Genomic DNA, 18,729 nt, shown 5'->3' with positions numbered 1-18,729 from the left:
ACCCACTTGAATTGACTCACCACGGACGGACGGTGAGGCAAGAATATACCTGCTGCTCAGTCTGTGGCTTTTCGTCAGACGCTGGGAGCACGGAGTTTGGTGGGGTTTTTCTCCCGTTGCCGGATTTCAAAAAAGGTGGTTTTGATTTCCATGAACAAGCCGAGTTGGCAAAACTACAGATATTCTGTGCTTATGTAGAAGTACAGATACTACTGTTAAAAACTACTCCAGTAAAAGTTGAAGTACTGAGTCAAATTCTTTACTTAAGTAAAAATAGAACTGTACAAGCTCTGAAATGCACTCAAAGTAAGAAAGTAAAAAGTAGCTCTTTGGAGGATGTTTCTATTTGTGTGCAAAGCTATATGAACCTTGTGTTATATTATTGTGTTATATTAACATAATGATAAAATAATATTAATAGATGGGAATACAAACGTTCAGTCTAACTTTTTTAAAATTCTAATTATACTCAGCTTGAATCTGAAGGGAAAAAAAGGAAAATATATCTATTTTCTGTTGCCTACATTGTAGAGGATGACTTTGCCTCAAAACAGGAAAATGTGTACAGTAAAGTGGGATTCAGCAGGTGGGGGAACCCTAAAATTGGTTGTAATCGCTGAGTGTGGAGGGGGAAAAAAATCATAACTGACAATAATTTCTATTGAGAACTTCAGGAGACTTTCAGACTAGTGTACAGGCTGTGATCAGCTGACCTGCTGCTCTTTGTGGATTTACACAACGTAATTAAACCAGATGTCAGCAGATATTTCATGAGTTGTCCTGCTGATTCCATCCTCCACTGACAGCAAGCATTGTTTCTGCTGCCTTTTTTCTAGATGGTATAAATTTGGTATGAAGGTGCAATTCAGTCAATGAATCTAAGCATCATCAGCTGAGGTTCATATGAATGTCTGCTACACTTGATGCAACCTTACTCTGACCATGAACGACAGTCACTGGGCACCAGTCACACATTGTTCTTTACTTTAGAACCATCACAGTACAGCGAATTAACCTGTTTATCCTGCACTAACCTGTTTATTTTCATGCAGCTTTTAAATAGCAGTTAGTCTACCTCGATTTGTTTTACAGCACATTTCACAATATGAAAAAAACATAATGTTGAATGTACAGACCGAATATCTGATTTAAAAACATGAGGAATTACATGTAAGCTTTACATTTACAGTTTATCAAAAATAATCTTTGAACACAGGACGCGGAGGAGAAGAGACAGCAACGTGTGTTAATTAAAAAGCTTCAGCGGAAGATTGCTGCAGGGTTTATTCAGCAAACCAAGGTTAGGAAAGCCTTTCAAAATATATGCTCCCAAGACCAAAAATCTGTCAGAACTCACTTACTATAAACTAGTGGGAAACACACACAAAAGAAAAATTTTCTTTTTCTGACTGAGTTGGGTTTACAGCAGTAGGATAGTGAAGCAGTAACTTTTTGTTGACTAAAGGCCTGTTCTGTCAAGGTGAAGACGTTGTAAATATAAGTGCGTTTATTGAGATGTTGGTGCATGTTATCTTCAGAAGGCAAAAGATAACATGTGATTCAGCACTCTGTTCTCAGAACAAAATGCTGAATCATGCAGTGAATATTACTTCAGCAACACACTGAAAACTACAGCTGCAGATTCAATGATATGTTAAACGTGACATGTCAAAATGGAAATATGTCTAAATGCAGATGTTCTCACAAAGATCACAACGTTAATGATAAAAACTTTAAAAACTTTTCTCTGCTCATTAGAGTTAATATAGATATACAGTCCTCCTCTTTGTCAGGAACAGTTTGTTCTTATGCATAAGAACAAACTGTTCCTAAACAGGGTCAAGCACCCATGGCTGAATTCCAAAAGAATAACTATGTTATGTAACCGGAAGGTCACCGGTTCGATCCCTGGGCTCTTTGTTCTGGTCGTTGTGTCCTTGGGCAAGACACTTCACCTACCGCCTACTGGTGTTGGCCAGAAGCGCCGATGGCACGATATGGCAGCCTCGCTTCTGTCAGTCTGCTCCAGGGCAGCTGTGGCTACAACTGTAGCTGCCTCCAGCAGTGTGTGAGAGTGAATGAATAGTGGAAGGATATATATAAATGCAATCCATTATTATCCTGATAATATGTATGTTTTTATCAGTTGCGTTAAAAATGTAGACACAATCTATGTATATATATTTTCACAATTTTTTGTTTTCAAACTGATTTTGATTATGACTTCTCTTTTACACCAAACTTCCTTCAAGGAGATAAAAGTTAGGCCCAAGGTTTTCTTTCCAAAGCACCAGATCGAAATCTACTCGATTACCTTTTGAATGTGGTGGAACAAGACAAATCGCACAGACAAATCTGCAGCAATTGTGCGATGATATCATGTCAATATGGACCAAAATTTCTGAGGAATGTTTTCAGGACATTGCTGAAATTGATGCCATAAAGAATACCAGAAAAATATGTGTGTGTCCTCAGCGGCCACACCGAAGATGTGAGCAAGTGGGTGAAAATTTTATCTGACAGACAACTCACCCAAGCAAAGCAAAAGGGTTGAACTTTGCTGTGACACCAAGACAAATCCCGCTAGTGGAACTGATCACAGTCACAGAAACAGCAATTCAAAATAACAACATTGCAGATGTGGAAGCAGAGCAACTACAGATGAAGGTTTCGGCCTGTCCCAGCAATGCAAAGGTTGCGGTGATGATACAGCAATGCAGGAGGAGGAGAAGAAAGCATTCACATCGCTTAATAATGAGAGCAGCAATACCATCCGTCCAGCAGACAAGGGTAAGTGCACAGTTTTGCTAAACCAGAAAGATTATTGTGAGAAAATTTTGTCACTGCTCAGTGACCCTTTGCATTAGTACCCACTTGAATTGACTCACCACGGACGGACGGTGAGGCAAGAATATACCTGCTGCTCAGTCTGTGGCTTTTCGTCAGACGCTGGGAGCACGGAGTTTGGTGGGGTTTTTCTCCCGTTGCCGGATTTCAAAAAAGGTGGTTTTGATTTCCATGAACAAGCCGAGTTGGCAAAACTACAGATATTCTGTGCTTATGTAGAAGTACAGATACTACTGTTAAAAACTACTCCAGTAAAAGTTGAAGTACTGAGTCAAATTCTTTACTTAAGTAAAAATAGAACTGTACAAGCTCTGAAATGCACTCAAAGTAAGAAAGTAAAAAGTAGCTCTTTGGAGGATGTTTCTATTTGTGTGCAAAGCTATATGAACCTTGTGTTATATTATTGTGTTATATTAACATAATGATAAAATAATATTAATAGATGGGAATACAAACGTTCAGTCTAACTTTTTTAAAATTCTAATTATACTCAGCTTGAATCTGAAGGGAAAAAAAGGAAAATATATCTATTTTCTGTTGCCTACATTGTAGAGGATGACTTTGCCTCAAAACAGGAAAATGTGTACAGTAAAGTGGGATTCAGCAGGTGGGGGAACCCTAAAATTGGTTGTAATCGCTGAGTGTGGAGGGGGAAAAAAATCATAACTGACAATAATTTCTATTGAGAACTTCAGGAGACTTTCAGACTAGTGTACAGGCTGTGATCAGCTGACCTGCTGCTCTTTGTGGATTTACACAACGTAATTAAACCAGATGTCAGCAGATATTTCATGAGTTGTCCTGCTGATTCCATCCTCCACTGACAGCAAGCATTGTTTCTGCTGCCTTTTTTCTAGATGGTATAAATTTGGTATGAAGGTGCAATTCAGTCAATGAATCTAAGCATCATCAGCTGAGGTTCATATGAATGTCTGCTACACTTGATGCAACCTTACTCTGACCATGAACGACAGTCACTGGGCACCAGTCACACATTGTTCTTTACTTTAGAACCATCACAGTACAGCGAATTAACCTGTTTATCCTGCACTAACCTGTTTATTTTCATGCAGCTTTTAAATAGCAGTTAGTCTACCTCGATTTGTTTTACAGCACATTTCACAATATGAAAAAAACATAATGTTGAATGTACAGACCGAATATCTGATTTAAAAACATGAGGAATTACATGTAAGCTTTACATTTACAGTTTATCAAAAATAATCTTTGAACACAGGACGCGGAGGAGAAGAGACAGCAACGTGTGTTAATTAAAAAGCTTCAGCGGAAGATTGCTGCAGGGTTTATTCAGCAAACCAAGGTTAGGAAAGCCTTTCAAAATATATGCTCCCAAGACCAAAAATCTGTCAGAACTCACTTACTATAAACTAGTGGGAAACACACACAAAAGAAAAATTTTCTTTTTCTGACTGAGTTGGGTTTACAGCAGTAGGATAGTGAAGCAGTAACTTTTTGTTGACTAAAGGCCTGTTCTGTCAAGGTGAAGACGTTGTAAATATAAGTGCGTTTATTGAGATGTTGGTGCATGTTATCTTCAGAAGGCAAAAGATAACATGTGATTCAGCACTCTGTTCTCAGAACAAAATGCTGAATCATGCAGTGAATATTACTTCAGCAACACACTGAAAACTACAGCTGCAGATTCAATGATATGTTAAACGTGACATGTCAAAATGGAAATATGTCTAAATGCAGATGTTCTCACAAAGATCACAACGTTAATGATAAAAACTTTAAAAACTTTTCTCTGCTCATTAGAGTTAATATAGATATACAGTCCTCCTCTTTGTCAGGAACAGTTTGTTCTTATGCATAAGAACAAACTGTTCCTAAACAGGGTCAAGCACCCATGGCTGAATTCCAAAAGAATAACTATGTTATGTAACCGGAAGGTCACCGGTTCGATCCCTGGGCTCTTTGTTCTGGTCGTTGTGTCCTTGGGCAAGACACTTCACCTACCGCCTACTGGTGTTGGCCAGAAGCGCCGATGGCACGATATGGCAGCCTCGCTTCTGTCAGTCTGCTCCAGGGCAGCTGTGGCTACAACTGTAGCTGCCTCCAGCAGTGTGTGAGAGTGAATGAATAGTGGAAGGATATATATAAATGCAATCCATTATTATCCTGATAATATGTATGTTTTTATCAGTTGCGTTAAAAATGTAGACACAATCTATGTATATATATTTTCACAATTTTTTGTTTTCAAACTGATTTTGATTATGACTTCTCTTTTACACCAAACTTCCTTCAAGGAGATAAAAGTTAGGCCCAAGGTTTTCTTTCCAAAGCACCAGATCGAAATCTACTCGATTACCTTTTGAATGTGGTGGAACAAGACAAATCGCACAGACAAATCTGCAGCAATTGTGCGATGATATCATGTCAATATGGACCAAAATTTCTGAGGAATGTTTTCAGGACATTGCTGAAATTGATGCCATAAAGAATACCAGAAAAATATGTGTGTGTCCTCAGCGGCCACACCGAAGATGTGAGCAAGTGGGTGAAAATTTTATCTGACAGACAACTCACCCAAGCAAAGCAAAAGGGTTGAACTTTGCTGTGACACCAAGACAAATCCCGCTAGTGGAACTGATCACAGTCACAGAAACAGCAATTCAAAATAACAACATTGCAGATGTGGAAGCAGAGCAACTACAGATGAAGGTTTCGGCCTGTCCCAGCAATGCAAAGGTTGCGGTGATGATACAGCAATGCAGGAGGAGGAGAAGAAAGCATTCACATCGCTTAATAATGAGAGCAGCAATACCATCCGTCCAGCAGACAAGGGTAAGTGCACAGTTTTGCTAAACCAGAAAGATTATTGTGAGAAAATTTTGTCACTGCTCAGTGACCCTTTGCATTAGTACCCACTTGAATTGACTCACCACGGACGGACGGTGAGGCAAGAATATACCTGCTGCTCAGTCTGTGGCTTTTCGTCAGACGCTGGGAGCACGGAGTTTGGTGGGGTTTTTCTCCCGTTGCCGGATTTCAAAAAAGGTGGTTTTGATTTCCATGAACAAGCCGAGTTGGCAAAACTACAGATATTCTGTGCTTATGTAGAAGTACAGATACTACTGTTAAAAACTACTCCAGTAAAAGTTGAAGTACTGAGTCAAATTCTTTACTTAAGTAAAAATAGAACTGTACAAGCTCTGAAATGCACTCAAAGTAAGAAAGTAAAAAGTAGCTCTTTGGAGGATGTTTCTATTTGTGTGCAAAGCTATATGAACCTTGTGTTATATTATTGTGTTATATTAACATAATGATAAAATAATATTAATAGATGGGAATACAAACGTTCAGTCTAACTTTTTTAAAATTCTAATTATACTCAGCTTGAATCTGAAGGGAAAAAAAGGAAAATATATCTATTTTCTGTTGCCTACATTGTAGAGGATGACTTTGCCTCAAAACAGGAAAATGTGTACAGTAAAGTGGGATTCAGCAGGTGGGGGAACCCTAAAATTGGTTGTAATCGCTGAGTGTGGAGGGGGAAAAAAATCATAACTGACAATAATTTCTATTGAGAACTTCAGGAGACTTTCAGACTAGTGTACAGGCTGTGATCAGCTGACCTGCTGCTCTTTGTGGATTTACACAACGTAATTAAACCAGATGTCAGCAGATATTTCATGAGTTGTCCTGCTGATTCCATCCTCCACTGACAGCAAGCATTGTTTCTGCTGCCTTTTTTCTAGATGGTATAAATTTGGTATGAAGGTGCAATTCAGTCAATGAATCTAAGCATCATCAGCTGAGGTTCATATGAATGTCTGCTACACTTGATGCAACCTTACTCTGACCATGAACGACAGTCACTGGGCACCAGTCACACATTGTTCTTTACTTTAGAACCATCACAGTACAGCGAATTAACCTGTTTATCCTGCACTAACCTGTTTATTTTCATGCAGCTTTTAAATAGCAGTTAGTCTACCTCGATTTGTTTTACAGCACATTTCACAATATGAAAAAAACATAATGTTGAATGTACAGACCGAATATCTGATTTAAAAACATGAGGAATTACATGTAAGCTTTACATTTACAGTTTATCAAATACCATTAAACAGTCCTTACATTTAAATCCAATCTCTCTTCTTTCTCTCATGTCTTTCTTATCTTTCTCCATCTCTGAGTAAAGTTAGCCCTCTTTCTTTTCTCTCCTGTGAAATACAGCAACTGGACCTTTAGCTAGCAACACACTGTGTGACAAACTGCCCACAAACAGTTTGTGTTTGCTGATGTTTGTTAGGCTGATAGATACCTTGCATTTGAAACTACCTGCCACTTTTTTTAAGCCACTCCCTTTATGTTTGCTCCTCTTCAGTAAGGCTAGCTAGATCCTGAAGTACCGCAACTTATAGACACCTGCAGTCATTCTGGTGTTGTGTCAAGCAAGCAAGCAAGCAAGCAAGCAAGCAAGCAAGCAAGAAAGCAAGAAAGAAAGAAAGAAAGAAAGAAAGAAAGAAAGAAAGAAAGAAGATTAATACACGAACAGGACTGCCTTTCATGTTACAGTTTAGTCTCAAATCGCTTTGATGCCTGAAAGCTGGCAATGACAAAACTTCCCTCAAATGCATTAAAGCTAAAGTAATGAGTCTGTTTTGAAAATGTAAGGAGAAGAAAGCACAGATATTTGTTAAAACATGTAGGGAGTAAAAGTGGTCGGGAAAAACAACTACCTTTACCGGAAATTTGTACCTAAGTATAGTAAGGAAGTATTTGTAGGAGTCAAGGAGGCCACTTACATCGAAAGGGAAATACCATCTCTGAAATAGATATTAAACGCTTGAGTATTTTGCATAAAAAAATAATATGTATTTAATGTGAGATGGCTTCATGCCCAACTAGCAGAGCCTGCCCTACAATTTAACCAAACCAGTTACCTCATTTGTATCACAGTGTTATATGTGTGTTGTCATAAAAGACAAGATAACAAATGCTTTATTAGAGCTTTATAAAGAAATCTGCAGTGTCATGCTAGCTCTGTGACACTGCAGATTTGCAAGACCATGGTGTGCTGGATCTCTAACCTTATTCAAATTTATGAAAAATATGATGGCCATCAGGATTACTTGTTAACCAGTGTTTATTACTTATTAGCCAACCTTATCACCACAGAGCTCTCTGCTAATACACATGCTCACTTCATTTTTTTTTTTTCAAATGGAGACGTTAAGGGGATTGCTATGCCACAGTCTTTTTTCTTCTACTTTCTCTCTTGTTGTTTTTAATATTTTATTTTATTATCTTGTGGTTGGATCTCATGAGCATTCGGTTTTAATGCTTTAACCCTCCTGCTATGTTTGTTTCTCAGGTACAGCAATTAAGTTAAGCTTTTGCTTTGTACTTGAGGAAAACCCACTAAATGACATAGAGAAATTGTAGGAAAATGGTTTGCCATTTCATGAAATGAAATAATTATGTTATTTATTGCTGTGCTGGATAAACAGTGGGTAAAAATATGTAATTAAGCCAACTTTAGATTTCAAGATTGAAAGATAAAACAGGGAGGGGATTTAAGGAGAGGAGATGCAGTTAGAGTCATAAGTATTTTGACAACAGCAGATTTTTTTGAAAATATAGTCTCTCAGTGGATTATGAGAGAAATTCAAACTTTGACTTTATTTAAAAGTGTTTAATAAAAGTATTGTATTGAGTGTATAGGTGTTACAGATACCCCTCTGTGAATCGCTGCCTTATCGTGGTGGAGGGGTTTGTGTGTCCCAGAGATCCCAGGAGCTATGCTGTCAGAGAGATTTTGCACCCTGGTAGGGTCTCCCATGGAAAATTAGAACTGGGTGAGGGAGCAGACAAAGAGTGTTTCAAAAGACCCCTATGAGTATACGATCAAAGGAACGGTTCACCCTTCTTGTAATGCATTATAGCCCGAATTTTAATAAAAAGCATTACCTAGGTTTCTAACCCACCATGTTGTTATTTTTGTCAAGGTTGCCTCTGTCACCTGATAAGCCAATGAATGTTGCAGATTGCGCTCAAAACACTTTTCCTGCTTTAAGAAAGTATGACCTCTACTGGAAGTAGGCAAGAATTGCTTATCAGGTAAAATGCTGGCAAAACTGAAAGTGGGTTACTTGTGTATTTTGGTAACTGGGTGACCCAAATAAGTAAAATTGGGGGGTGGGTTATGATCCATGCATTTGAACCCTTAAAAAGAGCGTGAAAAACTGTCTTTCAGTCAAATCAACTATTAAGTTTCACATAAGAATCATCCAATGTGCAGTTGTGTTGTGTTATGTAAATATCCTTGAGTGGATCTCTCACTTACTGTACAAAACTGATACAGTCTGTTTATCTGAGACTGTATAACACGTATGCATGTAAAACAGTGTGCAGAAGCCAGTGCAGCAACTTGCACTTTGTGGCTTCACACATCAAGCAGCTTCTCCTTTTAGTTGCATCTCATCTCATGAGACCACATGACACGGAACTTATTCTACATTTGCATTGGTGTGTGCTTCACATGCAAATATAATTCATATTTTATAATCAGAATACAATCATAAACAATAAAGCACATTAATAACAAAGACCAATTACACAAGTGCATTACTGCCTCCCTCCTTTCCCAATTCAGTTAAACACAAGCACAAACTTTCCTCTAATATATATTTTTTTATTCATTCTCCAAACATTTTGCAACCAATTGATATTCAAGACACTCACGCACGCATTCAAAGTGCAGACATTAGACAATGACATTTACACAGCACGGTCTATAAAAGATAGGCAACATGAAGAGCAAAGGTGCTAAATATTGCACGTTATGATCAGTTTAGGGAATCTTAACTTGTCAGACCACTCAGTTTGACTGGCAGATGAGCCTGGGTGGTTTTTGTGATAGCTGGTCCAAATGAAAAAACAAAACAACAAACAAACAAAAAACAAACAAACAAACAGCCAAGCAATCACGCATGCAAACACCTCCGCCGACTTTGCCTGTGGCCAAGTCTGCCAGTTTTTGTCATAGGACTGATGTTAATTTCCAACCCTGACTGAGTAAAAGGTAGATGCCACTCTGTTGGAAGAGGAAAAAAAACAACAACAACCAAAAAAAAACCTAAACGAGGTAACAGTTGATAATGGCCAAACTGTACACATTCCAGGTGAATGTAGTGCATCCACAAATGCAGTTAGAAGAATTGATTGTTAATGTATCCTTTCACCAAAATAAAGAAAAAAAAAAGGGGGTTGTCAGGAAACCAAATGTGCAAAACCTGCAAGTCTTGGTTTTGGATGAGAAAAAGGTTTCTATTGATGAGATAAAATAAAATATGGCCTATATAGCTGCAGAGTTATGGTTTCCCATTTTCACAAATGTGAATTCTAACGCATCTAATTGCTTCACTGCTCAAGAGAAAAGTACTCTTTTTAAACTAAGCATAGGCCATGCCTGAGAATCAGATTGTAAACATAACGAACCTGGAAAGCGAGGTGATAGGGAGGTATCTGACTGATCTTAAGACTTATTACTATGCTATAATAATAATAATATGAATGAGTTATTGCTTGGAAGCAGCCATTTTTCAGGCTAGCTTAGATATTTGTTCATACAGGAAATTACATGCAATTACAAAAAGCCACACAAAGCCACTCTGTTTCACCAAGTGATAAATTAGCTTTCAATTTCAAAAACCACAAAGAACCCCCCCCCACTATCCAGCCTGTCTTAAGAGCAGTCAGTGAAGGTGGTCACCATGTTCCCCCTACGCTGCGTCACTGTCCTGCAGTGTTGCTTCCCTGAGCCCTGAAATCTGTTCTCAGTCCTGGAGCTGTGCGTGTGAAAGGAAAACATCTTCTCCAAGTCCTCAAACATATCATCAAATAGTCCTCCGCCAAAGCTGCCCTGCTGAAACTGCCTCCTGTGCCCATTCATGGCCTCTCGATGAGCCTGGAAGTGGCTGTCAAAGTGTCTCTTGTGGTGGGAATTAGAGTGGGAGTGAAAGTGGTGTTGGTGGTGTTGTTGTTGTTGATGTTGACCAAAAGAGTCAAAGTCTTTGAAAATGTCATCAAAGTTGAATGACTTGAAGTGCTGGTTAAAGTCGTAGTCTCCTCCTCTCTGGCCCTCCCCTGATGAAGCACTATGTCCAAACTGGTCATACTCTTGCCTCTTCTTATCATCCGATAAGGTTTCATATGCTGGAGGACACAAATATATATATAAGATTAAATTCATTAGGAAATAAGTTACAAAAAGCACAGAATGGGGCGTGTAACCCTTTAGCCGTTACCATAGTGTGCAATTACGTCAACAAAAACAAGGAAAGGTGCGACTGCTGGGGCAGATCCTCCCCTTTAAGTCCACTCTAACATCAGAATCCTTAAAAAAAAAACTTTTAAGTAGCAACTATTTTGCTTTTAGGTCTCTAGATCAACTGTATGAGGACTCTTTCCCAACAATACAGACTGACATAATGTGTAACTTACCCTCTGCTATTTCTCTGAACTTGGCTTCAGCGTCTGGCCCCTTGTTTCGGTCAGGATGGTACTTCAGGGCCAGCTTGTGGAAGGCCTTCTTGATCTGCCGCTCGGTAGCATCTCTCGGCACCCCTAGTATGTCGTAGTAGTCCCTTTTGGCCAGAATGAACTCTGAGATGAGCAGAATATGCACTGCTAGCAGCAACGTCGACTGCGCTGTGGCCATACTGGTGGTTTAGACACCTTTCCGTCTGTGAGAACAGCATTTAGACAACTGTGTTAAAAACGTTTCACACAATTCTGAAACACTTCTGAAGCCTTAAAAGGATAAAATTGTTACCGTTTTGTCAAATGATACAAGCAGTTATTAACTTTCGAGCGAGTCTGAAGGCAGAAGGCGTCGCAAACAAGAAAAATGACAACTTTTACTGGAAAAGAGGAGTAACTAGTTTGACCTTTTAAAAGCTTGTAAATTATACCCTATAAAGAGCCACCGGCGGCAGCTAAGTTAAAGTAGCTAAGTTAAAACTGAGAGCTTACCTGTATACAAGGTAACAAACAGCCTGGGGATACTGGTGTTAATCGCCGGAGGTTCCAGCTCAGCTGATGTGAAACGAAAGCTAACAGTTGTTGTCTAGCTGCATTCCTGAGCCGTAACACCACGACTCGCAACGCCATTGGTGGGTTTCCGAACACAGTGATTCAGACCGTTGTGATTGGTGGAAAATATGCGCACGTGGAAGATTTAAGGCCAGGGCGGAACGTAGGTATAGGTAACGCAAGAAAATAATCTGCTTATCTTTTCCGCCTTTGCTTTTCTATTCAATTTTGACGTAATCGATTTAGCAGAATTAGAATACTTAAATAATCCGAGGGTTGGGGAAAACGGAAGCATTGAAAGTCAATAGTAAATTTAAATGAAAGATTTCAAAGATTAAAACGTCGATTGTACTTTATAGACAAATGCCGTAAGACCTATACAGGTTTTGCCATCGGTACATTTTTTATTTAGCGCGTGCGTTATTATTTTGTAGGTTTTTATTTAATACAAATAATGAAAATAATAATTTTATTTAAAAAAGTTATATCCTCATAGGGAATCTTAATTTCGATGCAAATATGTCTAATAAGTGATGACGTGAAAGAGCCAGTAAAAAAGAAAATAAATGCTGTACACGTCACTTCCGTTACGAGGGCCACAAACCGGATATAATCATCTACGAGCTGGTGTGTGGGTTTTTTTTTTTCCTTTTTTTCTAATTGTATCCTCGAACGGGTCTCGCCGATGTGTTTTCATGTAGTCTGTCTACAGATATGCCACGCTACTGCGCTGTGAGAGTTTGCAGAAACCGTGGGGGGACTGCATCAAGACAAGACAGCAAGAGAATCAGCTTCTACCCGTATGTTTTTGTTGTTTTAGTTAATCTGTAACGTGTTGCTTGGCTTAATTGGTGAAAGATGTCACTTGCAGGAGGTGCAAAAAGGATGTCATCTAAGTATATCATAGTGCTTGCTTGTAATGACACGAGGGTAGTGTTGGGCTGATCCAAATCACACTCCAGTGCTTAGAGTTAAAGCTCTCTATTATCGGTCTATCTCTCAAAGGTTTCCTTTGCAAGACAAGTCCAGGCTTCAGAAATGGGTGAGCAACATGAAGAGGGAGCAGTGGACCCCTAGTCGACATCAGTATCTGTGCAGTGAGCACTTTACAGCGGACTGCTTCGATATTCGATGGGGAATCCGGTACCTGAAGAATACAGCCATCCCCACCATTTTTCCTTCTAGTGAAGATGTATGTATCTAGAAAACATCAAGCTCAGAATACAATTTTAGCTTCTTAATAACTTCTTAAACTTTGAGTATAAAGCGTAGTCTTGTGGAGTTAAGCCTGTATTTATATATATATTTGTATATATTAGTACTATGTTATAACAGTGACTGCAAGGAAAAGAGGTAGTGAAGGCAGGTGAGTTTAAATACCTGGGGTCAACCAATCAAAACAAGAGACAGGGTACAAGAGTGGTGACGAAGAGAGTGCAGGCAAGGATTTAAGCAGTTTCTTACCACGCGTTTGTTGCGCCAAAACTTGTTGATTTTCTGTTAATTCCCATTAATGAAGACCTTTTATCTTTTATTCCAGGACGATGAGAAGAAAACGACAAACCTGAAAAGAAGCCTCAAGGCTAAAACCAACATTTCACTCGGTGATCCTGAGCTTGCAACATTCGACTCTCCTGCCAGTAAAAAAAGGCCACTCATTTTGAGCAAAACAGGCAGAAAGTCCCAGTCAGCAGTGATAAACAATATGTCTGGGGAACGCACAGAGATGGTATTTGAACCTGCAGTGTTGGACTCTCATTTAGAACGTTCTGAGATACAGACTGGTGCTTGTGAGAAACCACTTGATGGTGAAACGGCAGCACAGTCTCCAAGCAGGGAACTCTGTTCTGAAGAGCAGGCCGAGTCCACTGTGACTGTATTGTGCTGTGAGCCAGGTTCATTCTCTGATGCAGGGGCAAACATGGATGGAGATGCATTCCAGGCAGTGCTGGGTCAGGCTTTTAGCTTTGTCCCCATGGAACTGGTCAAGGACAAAACCACAGGCTGTTTTTTAGCAGAGAGTGGACTCACTGATGAAGAGAAGGTTTCTGTTTTTGAGCATTCGTACTGCAGACCGGATACTGACAAAGATGAGCTCTGGAGGAAGATCTTGAGTTTGCACGCAAAGATCTTAGAACTGGATCGCAGGGAGGAGAGCACGGTGGCTAAGATCCGTGCCCTGGAGAACGAGGTAGCCCTCCTGAAGAGGGATGGTGCTGTTTTTAAAGAGAAGCAGAAAGTTTAAAAGAGTGTATATCATCTGTGCTGGTCTGAATTTTTACAAGATGGAACGAGATGTTAATATATTCTTACAGTTAATTTGCTTTTGTAGAAATGTTGCAAATGCTTTCATACAAACCTTACACAAAGCACACCAGAAGACGCTGCGCTTCAGTCATATGTCTGCTGGATTCCTTAATGCTGACCTGAATTTATGCGTACACACATAATAAAGTCAGACCAGCCTCAGACCATGCATATCCTCAAAGGATGAAGCCATGGCTGTTTTAGACAATTTAAACACAATTTCTAACAAAATAATATAGCAAATACCTAAAAAAAAAGAAATGACAATAATAACAATGTAATATATATTCATGTATTCATTTACAGTTTTAAAAATGTATAAAACTATAACACAGAAATAAGTGTAATGCATTCTAATGAAGAAAACACAAAATGTGTTTTACATAACACAAAAATGGGGATACCTTATCACACCTGTGATCATATCCCAGCTTTAAGTGGTTAAAATGGGGGACAGATAACAATAATAATAATAATAATAATAGTAAATAAGCATGGCATTGATGTGCTTTCATCATTGGTCCATTTATTGCGTCTTTAACATCAAACCTTTGTACTTCTGTCTGAACAGAAGCTTATATGATGTGGGTTTTTTCTCCTCTTTTTTAACCATTACGACTGCTGTGCAAACACAGAATTCATGTTCAGTAAGCTCACAGCTTTCTCCACCATACACATCACCGTCTCTCCACGCATTCCTATATAGAGAAATGTGGGGTGGAACAATGTGGCACATGCCTGTTGGGTTATTATCAGTATAGTGATGAGGAAAACTGGCTGGTGTCCATGTTTGATTGAATGAATGAAAGAAGGCCATTGTGCCTCATTTTATCCAGCTCAGTGTTCTACAAAACGGTTCCCTGCTTCTGTTATTACACACGTGTATCAGATCATCTTTAAGGTTCCACCTGCTGGAGCTGGATTACAGCTTCTCAGTGCTTTGTTACAGTGCATAATTATTATTATTATTATTATTATTACGGGATGCAGTGCAGAAGTTTTAGGAACCTTAGATGTGGTATCTGAACGGACGCAAATTCTGCAACATGACTGCAATCCAGAGACATAAAGAACAAGAGCCCTGCAGCAGATGCGTCTGAGGTGCTGCAAAAGAGCTGGGGCAACTTCTCTGAGATGCTTGGAACGGCCTTTCTGCTGAGAAGCTTGAAAAACTGTGAAAGTTTTCCTGTTCTTGCTGTTTCAAAGTTGGCCACGCCAAAAATGCATTACTGCACTTTATATAAGTTTACTAAATAAAAACTATTATTTGCGAGAATGTTTAGTGCCTAAGACTTGTGCACAGTAATTTTCTACTCTATCTTGTGATCAGTTTTAACTTCCTAACTTATTAATGGTTATTTGACTGCTGCCCTGTGCAGCGTTGTTGCATTTCACTGTGTGGTCTGTCGGCAGCTTCCTTTGTTATACTCAGTTTGTTTGCTGCACGATGTCACTGTTATCACTTATGCATTTCATATGTTTTCTTTTAACAAGATTTAAGTGGTTTACATTTAATGTACTGGTGTGCTGCTTAAGTGCTACATGTTATACAATTAGTCATTTAATTGTGTTTTGTTTTAAGACTGAATTAATATAAATAGAACTGGACAAACTGTGATACCTTGATGTGCTGCTGGTAAATTCTCTCCATTTTAACTCTGTTGTATCAGTGCATTCATTCATATTTTTTTTTTTCTTCAAACATTTAGTCTGCAAAAAGAGTATTGAGTGAACATTGATGCAGGTGTATTGTGATGATGGCAAACTAAGCATATGATTCAGTTTTCATGCAGGGGCATTTTTTGTGCAGTGTAGATTCAAGTGACAAGGGTCAGGTGACCACAAGTCTAGATTTTCTGGGTTTGAAATTGAGCTGAAGACTACTGACAATGTGTTCATTTGTTTTTCTCCTCATGTTTTGAAAATGATGGTGATCCAGCTTAAGTATATCTCTTTGTGCTTCAGCTCCACCTGCTGGAGAAAGAAAATCATCATCACTGTCTTTACACGATGCTTTACACAATAGCTGGCACCTATTTAAGCACAAATTGCTGTTGTTGCCTTTATGCCTCTCAAACTGGAATTGAAATAATGCTGCTGTGCATTTTCAGTATTGGGATACTGCTATATATCTCAGAGATATCTCAGCTTTCTTCTTCTTTGGTGGATCACAGTAAAAAGTGTTTTAAGTCATTCTTACAGCCTGCTTTAGCCTAAACTAGTAAAAGTCTGAAGAGGTACTTCAAGCCAGGTGTTTTACTTTCATCCAGCCATCCATCAATCCATTATTTTAATACCTATCCAGATTCAGGTACCACGGGCAGCAGTCTAAGCAAAGACATTACCACCCAGGCATTCCCAGGTCAGTCTAGAGACACTGACGCATTCCCAAGTCAGTTTAGAGACATTTAGGCGTTTCCAAGTCAGTTTAGAGACACCCAGGCGTTTCCAGTCCAGTCTATAGACAGCTAGGTGTTACCAAGCCAGAAATTCCTCACCTAGGAGTCGTCCAGGAGGCATTCTAGTCAGATGCCTGAATCACCTAAGCTGTCTCCTTTCTATATGGAGGAGTGGCGGCTCTACTCTGAGCCCGTCCCAGGTGACCAAGCTCCTCATGCTGTCTTTAAGTGAGACTCCAGACACCCTTTGGAGGAAGCACATTTCCAACACTCGTGGGCTTTCTCTTTTTTTGAAAAACGAAAAACACTCAAAAAGAAACAAAGGCAGACAGAGAGAGTTGTCTATAACTCTACAAAAGCTGTGCAAAAACAACAGTTACACATCTTTTGAGATATTATATATGTTATCAATATTCTTTTTTTAAACATCAGGATTATCCACAGCATCATGACAAGTGAACTCTGTCCACGCTGTTCTTTTGAGATTAAAATGATAAAAGATTATAAAAGATATATCTAAAACTTATATCTAAGTTTATTTGAACACTGACTTTTTAAGTGTCAGCGAACCTGTGTGTGAAGTTCTTAAAACTTCTGTTTTAAGATGAAAATAATCATTTAAAAATGTCAGAGTCTCTTTAAAATGTGCAGGTCGATTGTTTTGTGTTTGACCTTGTAATATCTGCTATGACTAGGGAGATTTTAAAGGTTGTGCCCATATCCTTCGCAGACCTTGGAAACTCAGCGTACAGATAAGCGTCTCTCATAGGTCCAGACTTTTTGCATTTGTGATTTAGATGAGCAACAACTAGACAAATAGGATAAGCTATTGCTTTTTGGCTGTCCTGCTACTCAAACGGCATCTTGTAAATTTGTTGTTGCTTAAAACAACCGTTTACTGTATGCCAAAATGACCTTCAAGCTACTGAAAAAAAGTACTAAATACCACGTATCTTTGTCTTAAAAAGGTTAGGTTTTGATGCAGTGACTTGTACTAAGAGCTACTGAAGTAGTCATGCATATGGCTTGGTGGTAGTTTCCCTGGTATAATCAAAAAACAGCTGACATATAGACTGAGGATAATAGAAAAGTGAGATTGAATAAGAATAGCAGTAGATTATTGCCCCAAAATTAATGAATATAGATGCCTTATTGTCAAATAGACCCCCCAAAAAATCCTGCGAACAGAGTTTTTTTCCTGCTTATGTTTTAACAGAAGGGGTTCTTCAGTCTAAAAGTTATAAGTCTAAAAGTGTTTACTGTGAAACCATTCATATTGGAATGAGCAATAGTGCCATGTCGTGACCAGATCAGTAACATTACCTCAATTTGGAAAGATAATTTAAACCAAGCATTAATAAGAGCATGAGATAACACAACCTTAATGACTTAACAGAGATTCATCACATTGACTGAACCAAACATATTAAGTGAAAAAAAAATTAACTGTAGAAAAAGAATTAATTGTTAAAGAACACAAAAAACCGTTTATTTGAAATTTCTTGTGAGACATTTAAAGAGACATCACTTATATCTCAGTCAAAGGGCAGGGGGGCTGTCAAGAAGCCATTCTTAATGAAGGGAAACAGAGACATAAGGCTGATGTATGCCAAATTACACAAGAAGCTTCATATGGGGTTGCCACAGCAGATGGATCCATAGATTTTTATACCAGGTGTCTTTAATGATGCAGTCCACCCTGACATTGTGCTCAGTCTTGTACCAAAGTGTTATATGTCATGTGTTAAATATATTTGTTAACTACTAGGCTATTGATCCACTATCCTACACATAAAAACCCAACAAATGTGACATTTTTGGTTCAAATCTTTGTCTGTATGTACAGAAGAGATGGTGGAGGCTATGTCATAGTTTAGAGACACACGGGTGTTCCATTAGTTTTACCAAAATGAATGAAATAATGGACACAGAAAAGTAAAGATCATCAAAAGATTTTGATCCACCGTGCAATACCACCTGGAAAGTATCTGACTTTTTTCAACAAGACAATGATCCCAAACCTGTTTCCCTGTGCTCTCTTTTTCTTTCCTCTTTTCTTTCTTCTTTTCTCTTTCCCCCACTTCCCAATTGTGCATGACAGACCCTA

At 38.8% G+C, this 18,729-nt stretch overlaps 2 protein-coding genes across 2 annotated transcripts; one reads left to right on the top strand and one right to left on the bottom strand.

Annotated features, from left to right (window-relative positions):
- Positions 1-9,503: 9,503 nt before the first annotated feature.
- LOC146615322 (dnaJ homolog subfamily B member 9-like) lies at positions 9,504-11,922 on the bottom strand. Its single transcript, XM_085375963.1, has 3 exons — positions 11,857-11,922; positions 11,326-11,567; positions 9,504-11,037 (listed from the first exon to the last, which is right to left on the bottom strand). The coding sequence occupies exons 2-3, from the start codon at positions 11,540-11,542 to the stop codon at positions 10,568-10,570; spliced, it is 687 nt and encodes a 228-aa protein (XP_085232089.1). The 5' UTR covers positions 11,543-11,567; positions 11,857-11,922; the 3' UTR covers positions 9,504-10,567.
- A 648-nt stretch (positions 11,923-12,570) lies between these two features.
- On the top strand, positions 12,571-14,349 carry LOC146615321 (THAP domain-containing protein 5-like). Its single transcript, XM_085376488.1, is given in 4 exon segments — positions 12,571-12,716; positions 12,922-13,108; positions 13,457-14,153; positions 14,156-14,349. Coding segments are annotated over 4 exon segments (1,005 nt in total). The 5' UTR covers positions 12,571-12,630; the 3' UTR covers positions 14,191-14,349.
- The last annotated feature ends 4,380 nt before the right edge of the window (positions 14,350-18,729 follow it).

The sequence above is a fragment of the Diplotaxodon limnothrissa genome, linkage group LG17 (assembly GCF_057381915.1).
Source record: "Diplotaxodon limnothrissa isolate DT_005_m linkage group LG17, D_limnothrissa_male_GT1.1, whole genome shotgun sequence".
Taxonomy (NCBI): domain Eukaryota; kingdom Metazoa; phylum Chordata; class Actinopteri; order Cichliformes; family Cichlidae; genus Diplotaxodon; species Diplotaxodon limnothrissa.
This window is presented reverse-complemented; position numbering and strand designations above follow the sequence as displayed.

What these genes read in the sequence shown, in the direction of transcription:
- LOC146615322 (XM_085375963.1), bottom strand. Translation starts at nt 11,542, where the DNA reads ATGGCCACAGCGCAGTCGACGTTGCTGCTAGCAGTGCATATTCTGCTC. An exon ending in GTTCAGAGAAATAGCAGAGG is followed by an intron (nt 11,038 to 11,325) that starts GTAAGTTACACA and finishes TGTGTCCTCCAG; the next exon opens with CATATGAAACCTTATCGGAT.